Genomic DNA, 16950 nt, shown 5'->3' on the forward strand with positions numbered 1-16950 from the left:
GAAGAGTCTGGACAATAGGGAAAGACACCTTAAAAAGTAATTTTTAAAAATCCCAAACATGCTGACCTTTTCATTTTACAAGTAGAAAGTTTATTTAGGAATTTTTTTCCGAAAAGATTTAAAATCTTTTTCCCCTCCAGTGTGATGGATTTGTAAGTAAGTGCACTTCTGCTTTATTAAGTCAGTGAAGAATTTATTTGTCAACACTGGAAAATACAGTTCAACCCTGACTAATTTTTGCCTGAGCAAACTGTTGAGGCAGAAAAAGGAATTAAAAGATTGCACCTGTGATACCACAGGAGAACCATCCCTGATCCTGCAGCAGCTCTATGTCCATACATTAGAATATTTATCAGGGTGGCATAAATGCAAATAGCAAAGATGCCTATTTCAGATGGGAAAATGAAATGGATTTACAAATCACATCCCAGAGCACTGAAAAAGCCTGAAAGCTTTCTTATGAATTTCCAAGATGTAACAGGAGATTTATGGAGACTGTGCCATAAATTTTAAATCCATTAATTAAGGCTTTGCTCAGGAGCATGGGAAAAGATGGTGTAAGACCATACAATTCAATAAAGCATGGAAAAGATTAGAGATAGAGGGAAAAAAGGACCATATTGAAGGGAACAGTAAATTCATCTGAGTGAGTCCTGAGAAACCCTGGTGAAATTAACTTAGAAAAAAATAGTGATGGCATTGGAAAGAGCAAATAAAAGGTAGAATGCTGTCAAGAGGTTTCAACAAAAGGTTAAAAAAATAAAGACATTTTCATCTAAGAAGTGCTAATGGAAAAAAGCTTTTCAATACAAGCACATGTCATTTTAGGAAAGTGTCCCTATCATAAACTGAATATATTCCACAATATGTTTGGGGAAAAGGTTTTATGATTATTTCACCAAAGAATAAGAAATAAGCAGAAGTTTCTGCTTTGTGGGGGAAAAAAAAAAAGGAAAATGCAAGGAAATAAGAACTTTTCATAGAAAGCTTTGTATTACTCCACAGGAGGCTGAGAAACAAAATTCAACCTTTTTCAGACAGCAAGACATCTTTTCAAGTCTTGGTAAGTGTTTTAAGCACCCTACAGGGCAGAGATGCAATTTGTAGAAGTTTGTTTGTATCTCTACTAGATTTCTTCTTTTATGAATGCATAAAGTACACACAAATACCCCTAAACCTTCTCAAAAACAACCCTGGCTTGTAGGCCAGCACTTCAGTGGCAAAACAAACATTGTGTGAGCCTCACTTGTAGGGCTGTGAGTCTGTGGAATGAAAGGAGCCAGGTGTTACTGCTTTTGACTGAGCAGGTTTTGTTGTACTGATGTGGATGAGGAGTTGGGGGGAGATTAAATCCTGGTGAAAAACCAGCATGTGACCCTTCATCTCAAACCACACCAGAGCATTTAAAATAACTTCATAATCCATCAGCTTCACTGGAGCTTCAACAGAGGACACTAATGATGGCTTGAACATGCAGCAGTACTCCTGGAAGCCAGTTTTGAGGGGTAAAGCAGGACTTGGAGTACAGACAGCAATACAGAGGTTGTTATGTCAGTGTCTCTGAAGGGATATACACAATCTAACCTCTTTAGGGTGCATTAAATCCACATTTACCTGCCTCCTTCTCAGGCTGGTGAAGCTCCTGGTCCCTTCCACTGCTCCCACCTGGAGAGGCACCAAAAGGGCAGCTTCCACTCTTCCCAGCCTTTTGCCCTGTGCACTGAGATGCTCTTCTGCTCACAGAACTGCTCTCTGAATACCCTGCCTAAACTCTCCCAACTTTTCTAACACTCAGATCAACCCTAATCAATATAAAAATATAGCTTGCCATGATTATCTTCCTCTCCCATCTCTCCAAGTCAACAGCTCTACTAAATCCTTTCCTCTACTTATTCCTTCTTATTTTCCTTAGCAATAATAATCTAGGTCTCCTCTGCAATATATTTCTCTGATCTCTCAGGTGTCCCTTCCCCTCTGCTGGATCACTTGTTTCAATGGCTTCTGCCAGCAGCACATGCAAGCACTGCTCATGAGCTAATCCTGCCATCAGCACACAGACAGGGCTAACAAATCTCCAGGCTGAGAATTTCTGTACTTACTCTCTGGGTGCAGGCACATCACACATCTCTGCTGCTTTGGCAGTCATTGGCAACTGGTTATTCCTTGGAACAGGCTGATATTGGATATTTTTTTAATTGCTACTCTGCAATTACTGAGAGGGTTCACTCCCTTCTACTCACTGTTTTCCTTGTAAGTACTCTGGTATCAGTTGAACAAGCTGACACATCTGACACTTTTTCCTCATCCATTCAATTTCCAGAGTCTCTGTTCAGTTGAATCTGTCCTTTCAGGCTCCTGTCTTCATCAGCCTGTCAGTCCCTGGCATCATCTCACTGCAACTTAAAGGCTTAGCCCCTTGCAGCTGAGAATAAAAGAAGTTTCTCTTTAATTTTATCAAAGAAATAAGTAATTCATAACTAAGATAATAAAAAACTTGAAGAAACATTTTTCCCCAAAGAACACAACAGCTTCAATAAATATTCTCAGTTTAGGGAAATGAGAGTGGTTATTTTTTCTGTTCTCTGATAAATTCATTAGCCAGGAATATTTTTGTGCTCAGATGAACCATGCAATTCTGTTACTGGAAGATGGAAATAAGCCCAGGCAGGCTGAGGGACAGCAGGGCTTTTCCTGGTTTGAAGCACTCAGTTACAGCCACACACAGGGTACAAGCCACTGCCAGGGATAGGCTAACCAGGCTAAAACTGACACACTTCAACTGCACAACTCGTTTTGTTGGCTAAATCAAAGCTGAAGCTCTGACAGATTTAAAAAACAATGGGCAAAATCCTGGTGGTGCTTATGCCAATAATGGATCTTTTATTCCCTGCAGCCAGGACAAGATAACCTGGCTTCAAGACAACTACTTTGTCAAAAATGCACAAATAATATAATTACCATTAAGAACATGAGAACTGTCATTTATATTTTAGTTTATACTTAACATTTTATATTTTAGTTTATATTTAATCTAACCATAGCCCCATACATCTACGCTGAAATATTTATCACTTCTTTTCTACCAAGACATTGGACTACTCTTCTTCTTTCTCACCTTATTCTGTAAAGTCCTTTAAACCACAGCTCTCAGGATTACAGGAGCAGCTGGCACCTGTAACAGGACTGGAATTTAATCACTAAAGAGGCACAAATAAGCTCACATCAATCTTCAAACAAAGAGAGACTTTTAAGTCAACGTGAAGTTTACAGCAGATATTCCCTAGTGCAAAACAGCACCAACAAAGCCATAAAGGAACTTTAATGAAAATAAAATTAATACTACAGCAGTTATTCATTGACACAACGTTTTATGAGACAACAGAAGCAGGGAAGACAAAACAAAAACATAAGATACTTGAAAGTTCTGGTTAAATGCTTGTTAAAAACTGCCACTGAAATTAGCAGTGCAAATAAATAAATAGCTTAAAATAAATCAGTTTTCAGTCACAGATTCTATCCAAACACATAGTTCTCACCACCAGACAGCTGAATTTTACATCTGCTGAGGAAAACTATGATGATAACCCAATAAACTTAATTCCTGGCCCTCAGGACAAGTCAGGAGCTTTCTGTCATTGCACAAGAGTCTGTATCATATAGAATATAAAAAATACACATGTAAACAAAGTGTGTCACAAACCCATTGCAATCTGTAGACACTAGAGAAGGATGAGATTACATCCAAATTATACAAGGATATTTTACCCTAAGTTTTCATTTACAATGAAGTGTAAAGTAGCAATGTAAAAGAAACTTAAATTGACTGCCAAGGCAGCACCAAGGTCCCATAGGTGAGGCAAGGGGTGACAGAAGAGAGCATTGACATTTTACAGGCTGTTAAAGGATCCAACCCAACCTCAGCTGGAGTGGCAAATTCTGTATTTCAAGGCCTCATTTATGGGACCCCAGTGTACCAGTTCCAATCACACTTACCCCCCCCAGTCCCACACTTGCAAACATACCTTTGCAATTTTGCAGTTTGGCCCACTGAGAGCAAAAACATTTAGAATTTATACGAATATCAACCTCATTTACTGTGAAGCCTAAAATAACCCAGCACTGGCCCAGTTGTCAGACAGCAATTAATCCCCTTTGAAGATGATGGACAGCCAAAAATACAAGCATGTCCTCAGAGAAGTGTCTGGTCAAAAGACCATGATATTCCATTGAAAGTCTTCTATGAAGTCCCAACATGCCCTGGATCAGGCCCCTATAACTCTCCAGAAAACAGCAACACCATCCTTTCAACCTGAAAGTCACATGCCCAAGCATGACTGGAAGTTCAATTCAGTGTTTACTCTAGAGACCACACCTCCTGCATCTGCACTCTCTTGTACAGCACTTTTCCAGCTTCTCCATTTTCCAGCAGAACAATGCAGTTTGCAGGGCAGCCCAATGGCATTTAAATTAGTACCCAAGAATGAATCTGTAAACAACAGCACAGTAATTATGCATGCATTGTTAATTGCCAATATGCTTCCTGTTAATAAATCTGAACATGCATGGGATGTTTAAATCTTAAATCTCTTCAGAGTCACGTTCTGGATAACTCTTTCATATTCCCTTTGGTTTTTCTAAAATGGAATTGCATCTCAGTCTCCATCTTTCCTGAACTCAGATCTGAAGCTGCTCTGTCCTCAAAGCTGCAGAAAGTAGATGTTAAAATGCCATCCCCATGTCAGCTGTCCCAAAAAGGTGCACATTCTCTCCATTGTTCCTGTCTTCTGGCATTCAGGTGTGTACAGTCCAGACACACAATAAATGGAGCAAGCAGCAGTTGTTTGGTTTATCTAAAGCAGAGGCCAAACAAGCCCTAAATTAGATCAAGAAAAAAATTTTTTCTCATGGAAGTCACACAGCCATGTTCTTTCTCAAAGTCTAACTCCTCATCATTATAAAATAAGTATTTTCTCAGCCACTATCCCAACATTATTAGAGTCCACACATCATCTTCCCCCCTCATTTCAGCATGCAAAGCAGCAAACTCTTTTAAATGGCTTATTGAGATGATCATAAAGAGAACAACTTCTCCATTCCCAACCCTCTTGTGATGCTACTGTCCATTTCCTACTGCAGAGTGCACAGTAAGCTCAGAGCTGAAGAGGACCAGGTGCCTTTTCAAATTCCTTTTGGAAGCTGGCTGATCACAGAACTTGACCTCGATGTTGCCATCACTGAATGCCTCCCTCCTGCCTTCGTCCGAATCCATGGGATCTTTCTGAGATGCACTTGGCTTTTTCCTCCTCATGGTAATTCCTGAGCTCCCAAGCTGCCTGCCTGGGGATGTGTTGTCTTTCATAATGCAGAAGCAGAGGGCGGACAGAAAATTTTTCTTGAAGTTCTCATTCATGAAAGCATACACAATAGGGTTGCAAATAGAATTGAAGAATCCTATGATCTGGACAATTGCAAAAATCATTTTGATTGTCACATCATCATATTCCTTCTCAAAATTACCTGGAGAGGAGAAGAGAAATATGTTCTAAGTACAGAATGTCATAAATGCTTACTACTTAGCCTGTTTATATGCAGTTTGGCATTAGATGTTTTTGTTTAAAATCAACAAAAACCCATGCTGCAAGCTCTTAACATTAGCAATTGAGTTTTCTCAACAAGATAAAATCAAGACCTATCACACAGTCCTGCTTTGTATGTAGGTAGTAACAGAATCAAAAGAAAGAAAATTTATGAGCCAAAAAAACTGACTGGCTGAACTACTGATTTATCTGCTACCATCTTTTTTGTGATGGAAGACAAAGAAACAGCTCCTGCCTTTAGCAAGTAGAGTACAACTACTGAAAATTTCCTCTTGTTCCTGCATATAGGCTGCTCCCGTATCCATGGAGGAGTGGGAGATGAACAGTGGAACACCCCAGAAAATAAGGCAAATAGCAAAAAAAGCCAACACAAAAGCATTGAGGGCATTTCCAAGCCAGTTTTCAGCAAAGAGCACTGAAAAACTCCAGCTGGATTCATTGGATATCATCACCGTGATGTCCAGTATTTATATTTCCAATATGCCTACCACAATAAAAGGGATAAATATTTCATTGTAAGTGTAACTCAAAACAGTTAAATTAAATATAATTTAAAACTTCAAGATGTTTTATGCTCAGAAATAACTTTTACCTTCCAGCAAATGAGGGCAGCATAACAGACATGTCAGGAAAAAGAATCTACACAGAGATGCTCACCCCTCTAATACTCCTATTTTTCCTTAAAGCAGAACATCAGCCTTGGCTATTAGAAGGTATTTTAGAGCTGAATGCTGTAGCATCATTAGCTTTTCACAATCTGAAATCCCATTACTAAAAAAAAACCCCAAAACCCCAGACTTTATTCCATGAGATAGGGCAGGTACTCACCGTACTCCATCATCATGTGAATCACATGGAAAGGGGCCCAACAGACTGCAAAGAGAAACACCACTGTCACCATCATAACAATTGCTCGCTTCTTCTTCCTGAAATTGCACCAAGAATTCCACACTGAATCACTGGGAACTGGCTGGCAGTTACATATCTCTCTTCAAGTTACATCTGTGACTGTGTTCTGATAGCTGCAGATTCAAATAAAACCCTCAAGGAAAGCTCAGAAGTACACAATCCCCTTGGAAAGAAAAAAATGCATCATATAAGTCTAGCACTTGATTCCTCTTTTTTGGGACAGCAGAGCACTTTGCAGCATGACATTAGCATGTCTTGCGAGGCATTTTCAGCTATTCAGAAGGAATAAAAAAGTCAGGAATAAAGCTTTCTAGAAGTCAAAGTTCCAAGTGCATTTTGCTTACAAACCTTGATATTTTAGACATTTCGCTCCCATGAATGGTTTGAAGAACTGAAGCGTCTCCCACTCGTTTCTTAATCCAGAGTTCATAGCCAATTTTAGTGTACAAAAAGAGCATCAGCATCAGTGGAAGAAGAAAGAGTATAACAAGAATAAAGGTCGTATAGATCTTCTGATAAATGGGACTGGCCCATTCTTCCAAGCAACAAACATGCACTTTTTCATATAGAAAGTCGTATTTAACCTGTAACAAATGCAAAAAAGATGAGTCACTTAAGGTGTTGATCCCAAGTGCAAAACCCAAGCACATTCAGATATTCCTTGCTCTTAATGGAACAACCAAAATTCAACCGATTTTTCAGAGTGACAAAAGTCTTTCAAGCACTTTTCCAATCAAATATTGGGTTCAATCCAAATTGACAAAAAGAGGCAGGGAGATGCTCTGATTTGTACTTCAAAGGAGACCTTGGCTACACATTTTCCAAGTAAAGATGGATGTATAGAAACCTTGCATGTTAGCTACTTTAAAAACAAGAAAATTATCAACATTCAGATTGACAAGGAGCAGATTCTGCCAAGCCTCCTGCCTGACCTCCAAACGTGTGTGGTAACTCATCAACTATAAGGAGCAGCTAATTAATTCTCAACTAAGCACAGTTCTTCCAGATGTTGGGGAGCATTGTGTCATCCTGAAACAACAATCTAAGCCCTCTATTCCTGTGTGCCAGTGCAAAAGAAATCCCCAGTGGAAGTCACAGATGTAATTAACTCTTCTTTGATGCAATTAGGGAGAGTAGGCATGACTAGACCCATACTAGCACACGCAAGCTCTAATCCTTAGCCTTTCCCAGGCTGGCACACAGAACCAAAGCTCCACCTCCCTTCCTTATCCCCCTCTAATTTCACAGGAGTTGATTCAATTTCACCTAAAGGTACAGGAAGATGCAGCAAGGACTCAGTTTAATAAGCAAACCCCCATTCGACCTAACCTACCTCAAGCCGCTGCACGTACCACATGGGCGACCCAACAATGAGAGCCAGCAGCCACACTATGCCTGTAAACAAATACATTTTTTCATACTTTGTCCAACAAGCAGGATTTGCTATGAACAGTTCAACAACTTTGAAAAGTCAGGCAAAGCAGAAAACTGTAGCAAATAATAAAGTTTTCTATGAGGTATTCATCAGTCAACACTCACATCAATAACAGCATGCTCTTTTGACATCAGCTTTCTGTCTCTCAAACTACCTCCATGTATTGATATTCCAAAGGGAAAAGCACTAAATCTGCATAAGGAGCATTAAATAAACCTCTTTGTGTAACAATGGAAGGGTCATTTCCCTGTGACACTTCTTAATCAGTGCTTGCACATTTTGAACTTTTCTTGAAAAAAAAATAAATGGCTGCTAAAGGTTTATCTTTGTTAAGTACATTTTTGACTTCAGATGCTAAGTCCCTTGTGAGAGTTTTGGCTAGTGAATACTTCACTTGTAGGCACTATCCTTGAGCTCTTTTATAAAGGTCAATTAACTCTGCCTCTGAATCACTGGTCATATCACTGCCTTCTGTGGATCCACACTGAAGATCATTTCTCACACACAAATACTGGAGATGCTTAAAATCTTACCAAGCATGGTGAAAGCTCTTTTATTGGTGTACTGCCACTTCATTTTTAGTGGATGCACAATTCCCTGGTGTCTTTCCACAGCAATGCAGGTCATGGTAAGAATCTCAGTTACAATAGCAGTGGACTGGACAAATGGAACCATCTTGCAAGCGAAGGCACCTGCAATAATAAGAAAGTAAGGCATACAACAGCTCTTAACACTAGACTCCATTACTAAAACAACAGACCAAGATTTTCAGATTTATTGTAACATCTAAACTGCTGAGTCACCTATTTAAGCCATTTGTCAAATGCAGCTCTCCATAGCCATTCTTTATTGTACATCTGCAAAGCCAAGATTTCTAAGGACATATTCACTTGTAAGTGTCACCAGAATGACACTTACCCTTCACTTTTGACCAAGTCTTCCATCATCTGTTTTCAAACACCTCAAGTTACAGAGCCATTTATTGTTTTTTCATTTTGGCAGCTTACTCTCCAGTTTATGAAGGTCTGAGTGTAACCTGTTTAAAGGTTTACCTTTTCTGCTGCTGCAAACACATTCCTTAAGCTCATTTACATATCACTATCTGTACACTTCACCATTTAATGCATTATCCTGTCAAGTGAGATTTATAGAGGAGGAGGCATAAGAGGAAAAATTTTAACTCTTCATCATCCTTCTGTTCTCCAAGTCTCCCTCTCTGCTGATTACCAGTTTATGTTAGTGCCACTTTCCAAAACAAATGCAATTTCCTGCCTGCATTTTCTAAGGTGTACAGGTTCCTATTGTGTTTATGCAACTTCAACTTTTATTGCTGACACAGCTTTCCAAAGTCCATACTCAATTTTTAACGTATTAGTCATTCTCCATTACCCATTCTCAAGTCCTAACCATCTTAGAAAGTCATATAAATAATTCTGTAAAAAATCTTACCTTAATGCCCTTCCCAATCTACTTCTCTTCTACCCATTTTTTGACCCTGAGATAATTTTCTCTGTCTGTATTTCCATAGTTTCCTTACAGTCTTACAGTTCAGTATTAGCTATTCATTTCAGCAACTGTCAGGGTTATTGTCCTTACCAGACCATTATTTATACCTTACTCAGATACAATCCATAAACCCAAAACAGCCTAAGAAGTATCTGATCCAATTTTCAGTCAAGATTTAAGATGCTACAGACACCTTAAGCAGTAACAGCACAGAAAACAGAAAACAAACAGAAAACTCTGAAAACGTAATCCTATCTTCCATGAAGGGAACAAGGAAACTTCTGCTTGATGGGCCAGGCTAAAAGCCACTCCAGCTTACAAGAAGGAACTGGTTTGCTGCTGGTCTTGCCAATTCTACTTGCCCAAAAATCCCTTTTTCTGTGGCTCCACAAAGGGAAGGAGAGGACAAACAGTAATGGGTAGAAATCAAGCACCCTTCAAGCACATATTCAACACCAGCAACACGATGGATGTGCAACATAGATCTGGCTTATATCAGAACAAAAACACATGCAGCCCATTTTCAAGTTCCTTGAATGAAATCTTAGTTTTCACCCAATATGTATTTTTCCAGGGCATCAGGAAGAGCAAGACAAGACATCCTCACATCTTGTATCAACCGCAATTTATAAAACAAAATAAAATTCCCCCTGCTCCTTCCTTGGCATCAGTAATGCCTAAGGAAATGCCTCATGAAACAGAGCCAATATTTTACCAACTCAGCATCTCATCAGTTTCTCACTACACCCAGTAGAGAATGTGCTGCACACACAGCACCAGACCCACTTTGTCAAATTCACATCCTTCACCTAGTGGGCTTAAACTTCTGTTGTGAGATAAAACCAAAAGCAAGATCAAATCCTACCTGCTCTGCACACGGCAAATGGTGAAAGTGACCAAAGAGTTGGTTTTACATTTTTGCTTTGCTAAGTTAGAAGAGACTCCTGCTACAAATAACAAACAGAAGAGCCAAATTTGTTAATGAAATGTTTAACTTCCTGCTTCACTAAGGAAATAAGTTCAAGTCTGAGTGCTGAAGCTGGGGGAAAACTGAAAACAAGCAAACAAACACAAAACAAAACTGAAAAAAAACCCCCAAACTTTCACCATAGGCTATTTCTTACAGTTTGAAAAAGGCCAGACTCAAATCCACTTGAACTATACCTGCCTTACAGGGATTGCCCTGTAATGCACTACTCCTCCACTGAAGTCCCAGCATCCCAGGGTATTCTTAGGAAGTCAAGTTGTATCACTGTTACTCAAGGAACAAAATGAGACAAACTTTCACCATCAGTCTGGTGGGTCTGGTGGAATTTCCAGCTGGTGCCCAACTACTAAAGAACAAAGGGAACACCTCAAATTGGGAGAGAACTCTCAAATTCCCAGATGCCCATTTTTTTTTTTACAGATGTCTTCTCATTTTCTTCCCAGCAACCACACTGTCAAAGAGCACAGACTATCACTCACTATGCCTTGAGCTGAACTCTCCCAGGAGAAAAGGCTGCAAAAAAAAACCCTAATTCATCTTTCTGAAGACAAAACCACAAAAAGTAAGCACTTAAACTATACAAAAGTAGTTAAAAGCAAAAGTCTACATAATGCCTGCAGGTTGAGCCTACTGAGCTGGACAAATGACATGAGCACTTCCAGAAATGGGAAGCAAAAGGATATTTTCCATTAGACACAGCTGGCTGGAATAGAAACACCTGCTCTGAGGCACACAGCACACACTTTGGGGACTTGGAGGCCACAACAAAACAGCCACAAAGTTGTTTTATAAACAAGAAACACCATGATATTTTCAAATGAATAATAGGTAAAAGCTAGTCAAAAAGCATCTATGTATCAAAAGTAAAAACAGAACACGACTTCAGCTTCCCTGAAGCTTCTGATGCCACCATGCACAGGGTCTCTGGGTGTCACTGTTATTAACAATAAAATATCCCTTCAGAGCTCTGGTGCTTGCCCTGAATTGTTACTCACTACACAAATGCTTCCCATTATCTGAAATCATGAGATCTTCAAGTGCCTTGAAATTCAAACCTCCATCAAGGTTAAAAGACTGGTGAGCAAGGAAGTCGCCCCTCCTTCACAGAAGTATTTAAACCAGATTTGCTTAGGGGGAAAAGAGAAAGAAAAGCTGTTTAGGATGTCAGGGCCACCTGTCAGAATTCAATGGAATTCTGACATCAACACACCTGAGATCCATCCACCCTCCTTACTATGTTTGAATGGGATTTAATTCCGAGTCCTTGTACTTGGCAAAATAGTGACTATTCTTCACATCAAGTCTCTCCTTCATTTTTAAACCCACAGTTTTATTTATAAATCTATAGCAGCCATTCCCAACTGCTTAGATAATTACTAGAGACTTTCTCCAGATCTTTCAATACTTCCAATTATGTAACTTATGTTTTCAAATTACAAACATGAACAGGCCTTTACAGATGGAAAATGAAATTTACTGTGAAATAAGGTAATTATTTCAGCACAGCGCATGCACATTTCACCTAATATTTAATCCATTTGTGTAGAACAGGCTTCATCTGCAGCAAGAAGAAATTGATACAGCCCCATTCTCAAGTGTCTGTTAGTTCAAAGTCTCTTAGGGAAAAAACTGAGAAAAAAGTGCCAAATTCTATTATATGGAAGACATGGTAACTTTTGAGAAAAAGAAATTAATTATGCTACTACATCGTAGTAAACATAGTGAAATTAAAATAAGACTGAGATGGGCAAAAACCCAGCTGTGTCAAACACATACATTAAAACCATTTCAAGTGAATTTTCACATTTGTGTTCAGACTTAACACAGAGTAAAAGAAGTTTTTACTAGCTTAAATCATGGTTAAAATCCAGCTGGTAAAAAAAAACAGCTGGTGGCTGTTTGGAACATGGTTTGGAGATTATATGACTAACAGATAAATACAAAGAATAAAAGTCCACTTCAGTGAGGTTCAGTCAAGGTTACTGAAATCTCACTCCATAAGTTTTCCCAATGCTGGGTTAAAGGCTGAAGTGCTGAGATCGCCTCAAAATCACCGGAACTGCCTTAATTTCTGCACTGGTGGCAGTACAGAAAAGTGTTGACTCTTCTGAATAATTTAAATAATGATAACACTTTAATTAATACCATAAGTATGTATCAAAATGTTTAAATTCCCACACTGTTAGGCTTTCAGAGAACACTTCCAAGGGACTGCTAGTCAAGACAGCACTGCAGCATCTAATACTGACCACCATAAACTGGGAAAGAAAATCATTTGCAGCAGAAAATCATATTGGGAATGAAAATAACTAATTGGTTCTCTTTTTCAAGAGGCTAAAAGTATTCCTTATGCACTGCTTGCTAAAAACTGCATTGATTACTCAAGCAGTGAATAGTTTTCCCAACAACAACACATTCAGAGACTGCGAATATAAATGACTCTCTCATAAGCGTTTTATGCCTTCATTATCGGACACTGCGGCTGGAACTGTGATTTAGTCATTTCAAATACCACTTCTTTTATCAGGGTTACAAAAGTAAAAGCTTGAAAGCATTCTCTGATAAATGTTAAACTGCTCCTTCCTCTGGTAAAAGGCTGTTGATCTTGCCCTTGCACTAGAATTTCTGTCACAGCTTGTCATGAGCTCTCTCCACCTCACTTGAAGCAAGCAAGCTGATTTCTCTCACATTTTGTAACTTGGGGCAGTCATCATCACACAGATGACAGCCCTAAGGGCTGCATACCTGGGCAATTCGTTGTTTTACATCAGTTCTTGGTACAGAGGCAAGATTTAGTTCTCACCCCTCAGCAAGGAATGTTTATGTGTTCTCACACATAAGGGAAGTTTTAAGGTAACACCCTGCTGGACACATGATAATTGGTAAGTAAGAGAAAACACCTTCAAGACTCAGCTGAGTACAAGGTGCCAGTTTTTCACCAAGCCTTTGGAGAAGATGAAGCTGTCACATCAAGAGGCACCCACCCCTCTCCTGAGGGGCAGCTGGAGGACAGACAAGATCCACGAGGGCAACTCAGTATTAGGAGCGTCTCAGATTACCCACTGCTCTCAAAGTGACAGGCAAAGTCACCCTCTGACCCCTGTCCTGAGAATACACATCCCAGCTGACAGCATGCAAAATTCACAAGAATGTAGGACGGTGCTGGCTGTATTCTAAGCTCAAGTTGTGCCCTTATCTTTGGCCAGGACTGTTATATTCGACAACATTAAATTAATTCTCCCGTCGGCCCAGGCAGCTCTGTAAAGACAACACTCAGCCAATCAAGCAGTGCCAGGAAACAAAGCAACTCTTGTAATATTTGACCCAGAGACAAAAGCCCAAATTTATCTCTACCAGTGCTGTCATCAGTACAACAGGACCACTACTGCTGCCTCCCACCTATGACTATATGAGAGCAAGGCCTCAACTGCTTCAGCTTGCACCAAGACACACTACTGCTGTATGCATCCACTTACTCCCACTTGAGCTCCCATTTCATGCTTCTTATCAATACATAAAACCCCAGAGATCATTTATGACAAAGCCACAATCTTCATTTTCTTCTGAATTAGAGAGATGAGTATGCTGGATTTTCATTCAAAGCTCCCCATCAAATTACAGCCATTTCAGCTGGGAAGTTTAAATTGGGAAATTAAATCATATACTGTCACTATCACACTCACACAGATACACAGATTCTAGAGACATCAGAGAATCAAAAGCAGGACCAGTTCAAATCTATTCTTAGTCAATATGGTGCTGCTTCCAGTTGTTACCCATAAAGACTTAAAGGGTCTGTGTTAATGCTGCTTGATCATCAGGCAAAGTGAGGCACACTGAAATTTTTAACTGCAGGTGAAGTTAACGGTGTGTAAGTGAAAATACTATGGAAAAAGTCACAGCTACAGCTACTCTGAAACTGAGGCTGATGTTTTGTTTACATTACAGTGTTTGCAGTCCTCTCCTCCCCTCTCCCATTCTTCTGTGGGTTTCGGCAGGGGAACAAACACAAACACACATATACAAGCGTGGAAATAAAGCACCAGCTCTAAACTAAACACAAGTACAAAACATACACATCTCGGTTCCCATCACCTAGTACAGACACTTGTTTTAGTGATTCAAGTAAATCAAGACAGAAAGTGACTAAAGGTTCAGAATCCCAGATCAATTTCTAGCATCAAGTGTCTCAGGATGCACCACTTTGTCCACCAAGGAGAAATCACTTTTTTCATAACAGAGTTGGATCTTGCACTACTCAGTGATGTTGCCTTACAGTGGATGAGAACAAGATTTTTTCAGACTCCAAAATGAAAGGCAAAAGGCATATTAAACCAGTTAAGCCAGCAAGGAAAAGACTCCTCCAGGACTGGCAGGCTCTGATTTGCAGTACAACCTGAATCACCACTCATGCCTCACCATGTCACCATCAGGAACCAGATACCCTTGGGATACCATCAGTGCATGTATTTGTTTTCCCTAATTGTACTTCACACCACCCATCCCCCAGAGTAAAGGGTTAACACCCATCCACGGTATTACTTATTATGTCCTCCCAACACTGTGTCAATTCAAGGTAATTTCACCAGATCAAAAGACCTATGGACTCAGTTCTACTGAAAACGCTCTAGAACAGCAAAGAGGGCAGGCAAAAATACAGTAATCCCCAGAGAACAGTGTACTTTAGCTGCCCAAATACTGAATATCTGAAGAGATTTGTTGTAACTATGCCAGAGCTTTTACATTCACTACTTGTAGATTTTTGTCAGGCACCCTCAGTAACACAGTGTAAATAAAGACATACATATTTTCCCCATAATGTTCCACCTGCCCATGCTCTATCTCCTGTAATTCACCCCAAACAGAGGCTTCAGTTGATTCTCATCAGATATTTGGTCAAGCTGACAGATCAGAGCCTTCCTTAGGAGAGAGAAAAATCACAAAGCTTATCTTCCCCAAAACAGCTCATAAGAAAATAGCACAGTTGTCCTTAGTATCAGTTGTCCCAGGAGCTTTGCATTCATCACTTCTCATTGAAGTTTCTGTAATAAAGCCCATTTCTCACATGTGCTCCAAGTCTCCTCTGACCTGTCAATTCCCACCCAGCATTCCAGTCTGTGGGAAGTTCTGGAATTAAATCTCCATGTTCTGACAACCTTCACTGTTGTCTCCAAACAACAGAAACACAGTAAGCCTTGGAAATTGAAACATCAATGTGTCACTTTATCAACATCTTTCCTGATCATTCTGAAATATTCTGAAAAATATTTCAATTTGTGGTTGTACAAGATGTCTGCTACTTGCTGCAAAACCACCCTTTTTATTTTTTCACTTATAATTGTCAAACACTGTTTAAAGAAAACCAGGAAAACAAATATAATTTACAATTCTACTGCACCTTTCTCTGCTTGCTCTTTGCTACTTTGGAACTGGGATGCAGAGAAAAGGAAAACAAATTCCTCTTTCCAGGCAACAGGGAAGCTTTGCCAAAAGGTTCTTCACATCAACAGGAATACAACACAGCTCCCAAGAATAAAAAGAATTTAAAAAAAATTAAAGGATGCATTATTTCTGCATAAATTCTACAGGTTCTCCCAGTCACCTGTTCCTTCAAGGTCATTCTTTTTCCTCACAAAATGTTAAGGAGGACTGTCTCCGAGCTGACAGCTGTCAGAGGAACTTAAGCTACACAAAGATTGATACCTCACTTGCCAGACAGATTTCATTACTTAGCAAGAAAAGGAAAAAAAAAATAGAAAGTAGTACGGCAAGGTTCCACACAACGAACCGCTTCCCACCCGCACACCGCAACTTTGAAGGAATACAAGGAGGAAAGCGCACTGGGTTATTTGAACATAACCTGAGGGAGGGATGGAGCGGGCACCCCTCACAGGGAGCGGGAAGGGGAAGGGTGCCTCACTCCTCACTGAGGGCAGCAAGGAAGGGTCCCCCCCTCAGAGACGGGGGAACGCCGGTCTCGGCGGCGGCGCTGCCCCCTCCCCGCCGCCCGGCCCGGGACCGCCCGGCCCGGCCCCGGCACCCACCGCCGAGCCAGTTGGAGGAGATGTTCTGCAGCATGGTGAAGGGCACGCAGAAGAAGGCGATGAAAAGGTCACTGAGCGCCAGGGAGCAGATGAAGATGTTGGTGACGGTCCTCATGGCTTTGCTGCGGGTCACCACGTAGAGCACCAGGCAGTTACCGAAGAGCGCCAGGGCGAAGATGAGAACGCAGATGAGGACGAAGGCTATCTTGGTGCGCCCCGGCAGCTCCGGGATATACACCAGCGGCTGCAGCCCGTAGAGAGAAATGAACTGCTCCCGCGTCACATTGTTGTCCCGCAGGAGCTGCGCGAACTGCTCCGGGGTGATGTTCAGCGACCGCATGACGCCCGCTCTGGGTTCGACACCCCACCCTCCGCCGCCTCAACGCCACCGCCCGCGCTCCGCCATGGCCGGACCACTGCCCCTGTGGTGGCGGAGAAGGGAGCGCGCAGGGCCGGGAGTCGACCGGGAGC

At 40.7% G+C, this 16950-nt stretch overlaps 1 protein-coding gene across 2 annotated transcripts; it reads right to left on the reverse strand.

Moving 5' to 3' along the window:
• Positions 1-3258: 3258 nt before the first annotated feature.
• QRFPR (pyroglutamylated RFamide peptide receptor) lies at positions 3259-16845 on the reverse strand. Of its 2 annotated transcripts, none has more exons than XM_005427050.2 (6): positions 16480-16845; positions 8475-8633; positions 7840-7901; positions 6855-7090; positions 6426-6523; positions 3259-5517 (listed from the first exon to the last, which is right to left on the reverse strand). In XM_005427050.2, the coding sequence occupies exons 1-6, from the start codon at positions 16817-16819 to the stop codon at positions 5114-5116; spliced, it is 1299 nt and encodes a 432-aa protein (XP_005427107.1). In that variant the 5' UTR covers positions 16820-16845; the 3' UTR covers positions 3259-5113. The 2 variants fall into 2 exon arrangements, with proteins under 2 accessions (XP_005427107.1, XP_005427108.1); XM_005427051.2 differs by having other exon boundaries at positions 6426-6470; positions 16480-16834.
• Positions 16846-16950: the final 105 nt, after the last annotated feature.

The sequence above is a fragment of the Geospiza fortis genome, unplaced genomic scaffold (genome assembly GCF_000277835.1).
Source record: "Geospiza fortis unplaced genomic scaffold, GeoFor_1.0 scaffold636, whole genome shotgun sequence".
Classification (NCBI taxonomy): Eukaryota; Metazoa; Chordata; class Aves; order Passeriformes; family Thraupidae; genus Geospiza; species Geospiza fortis.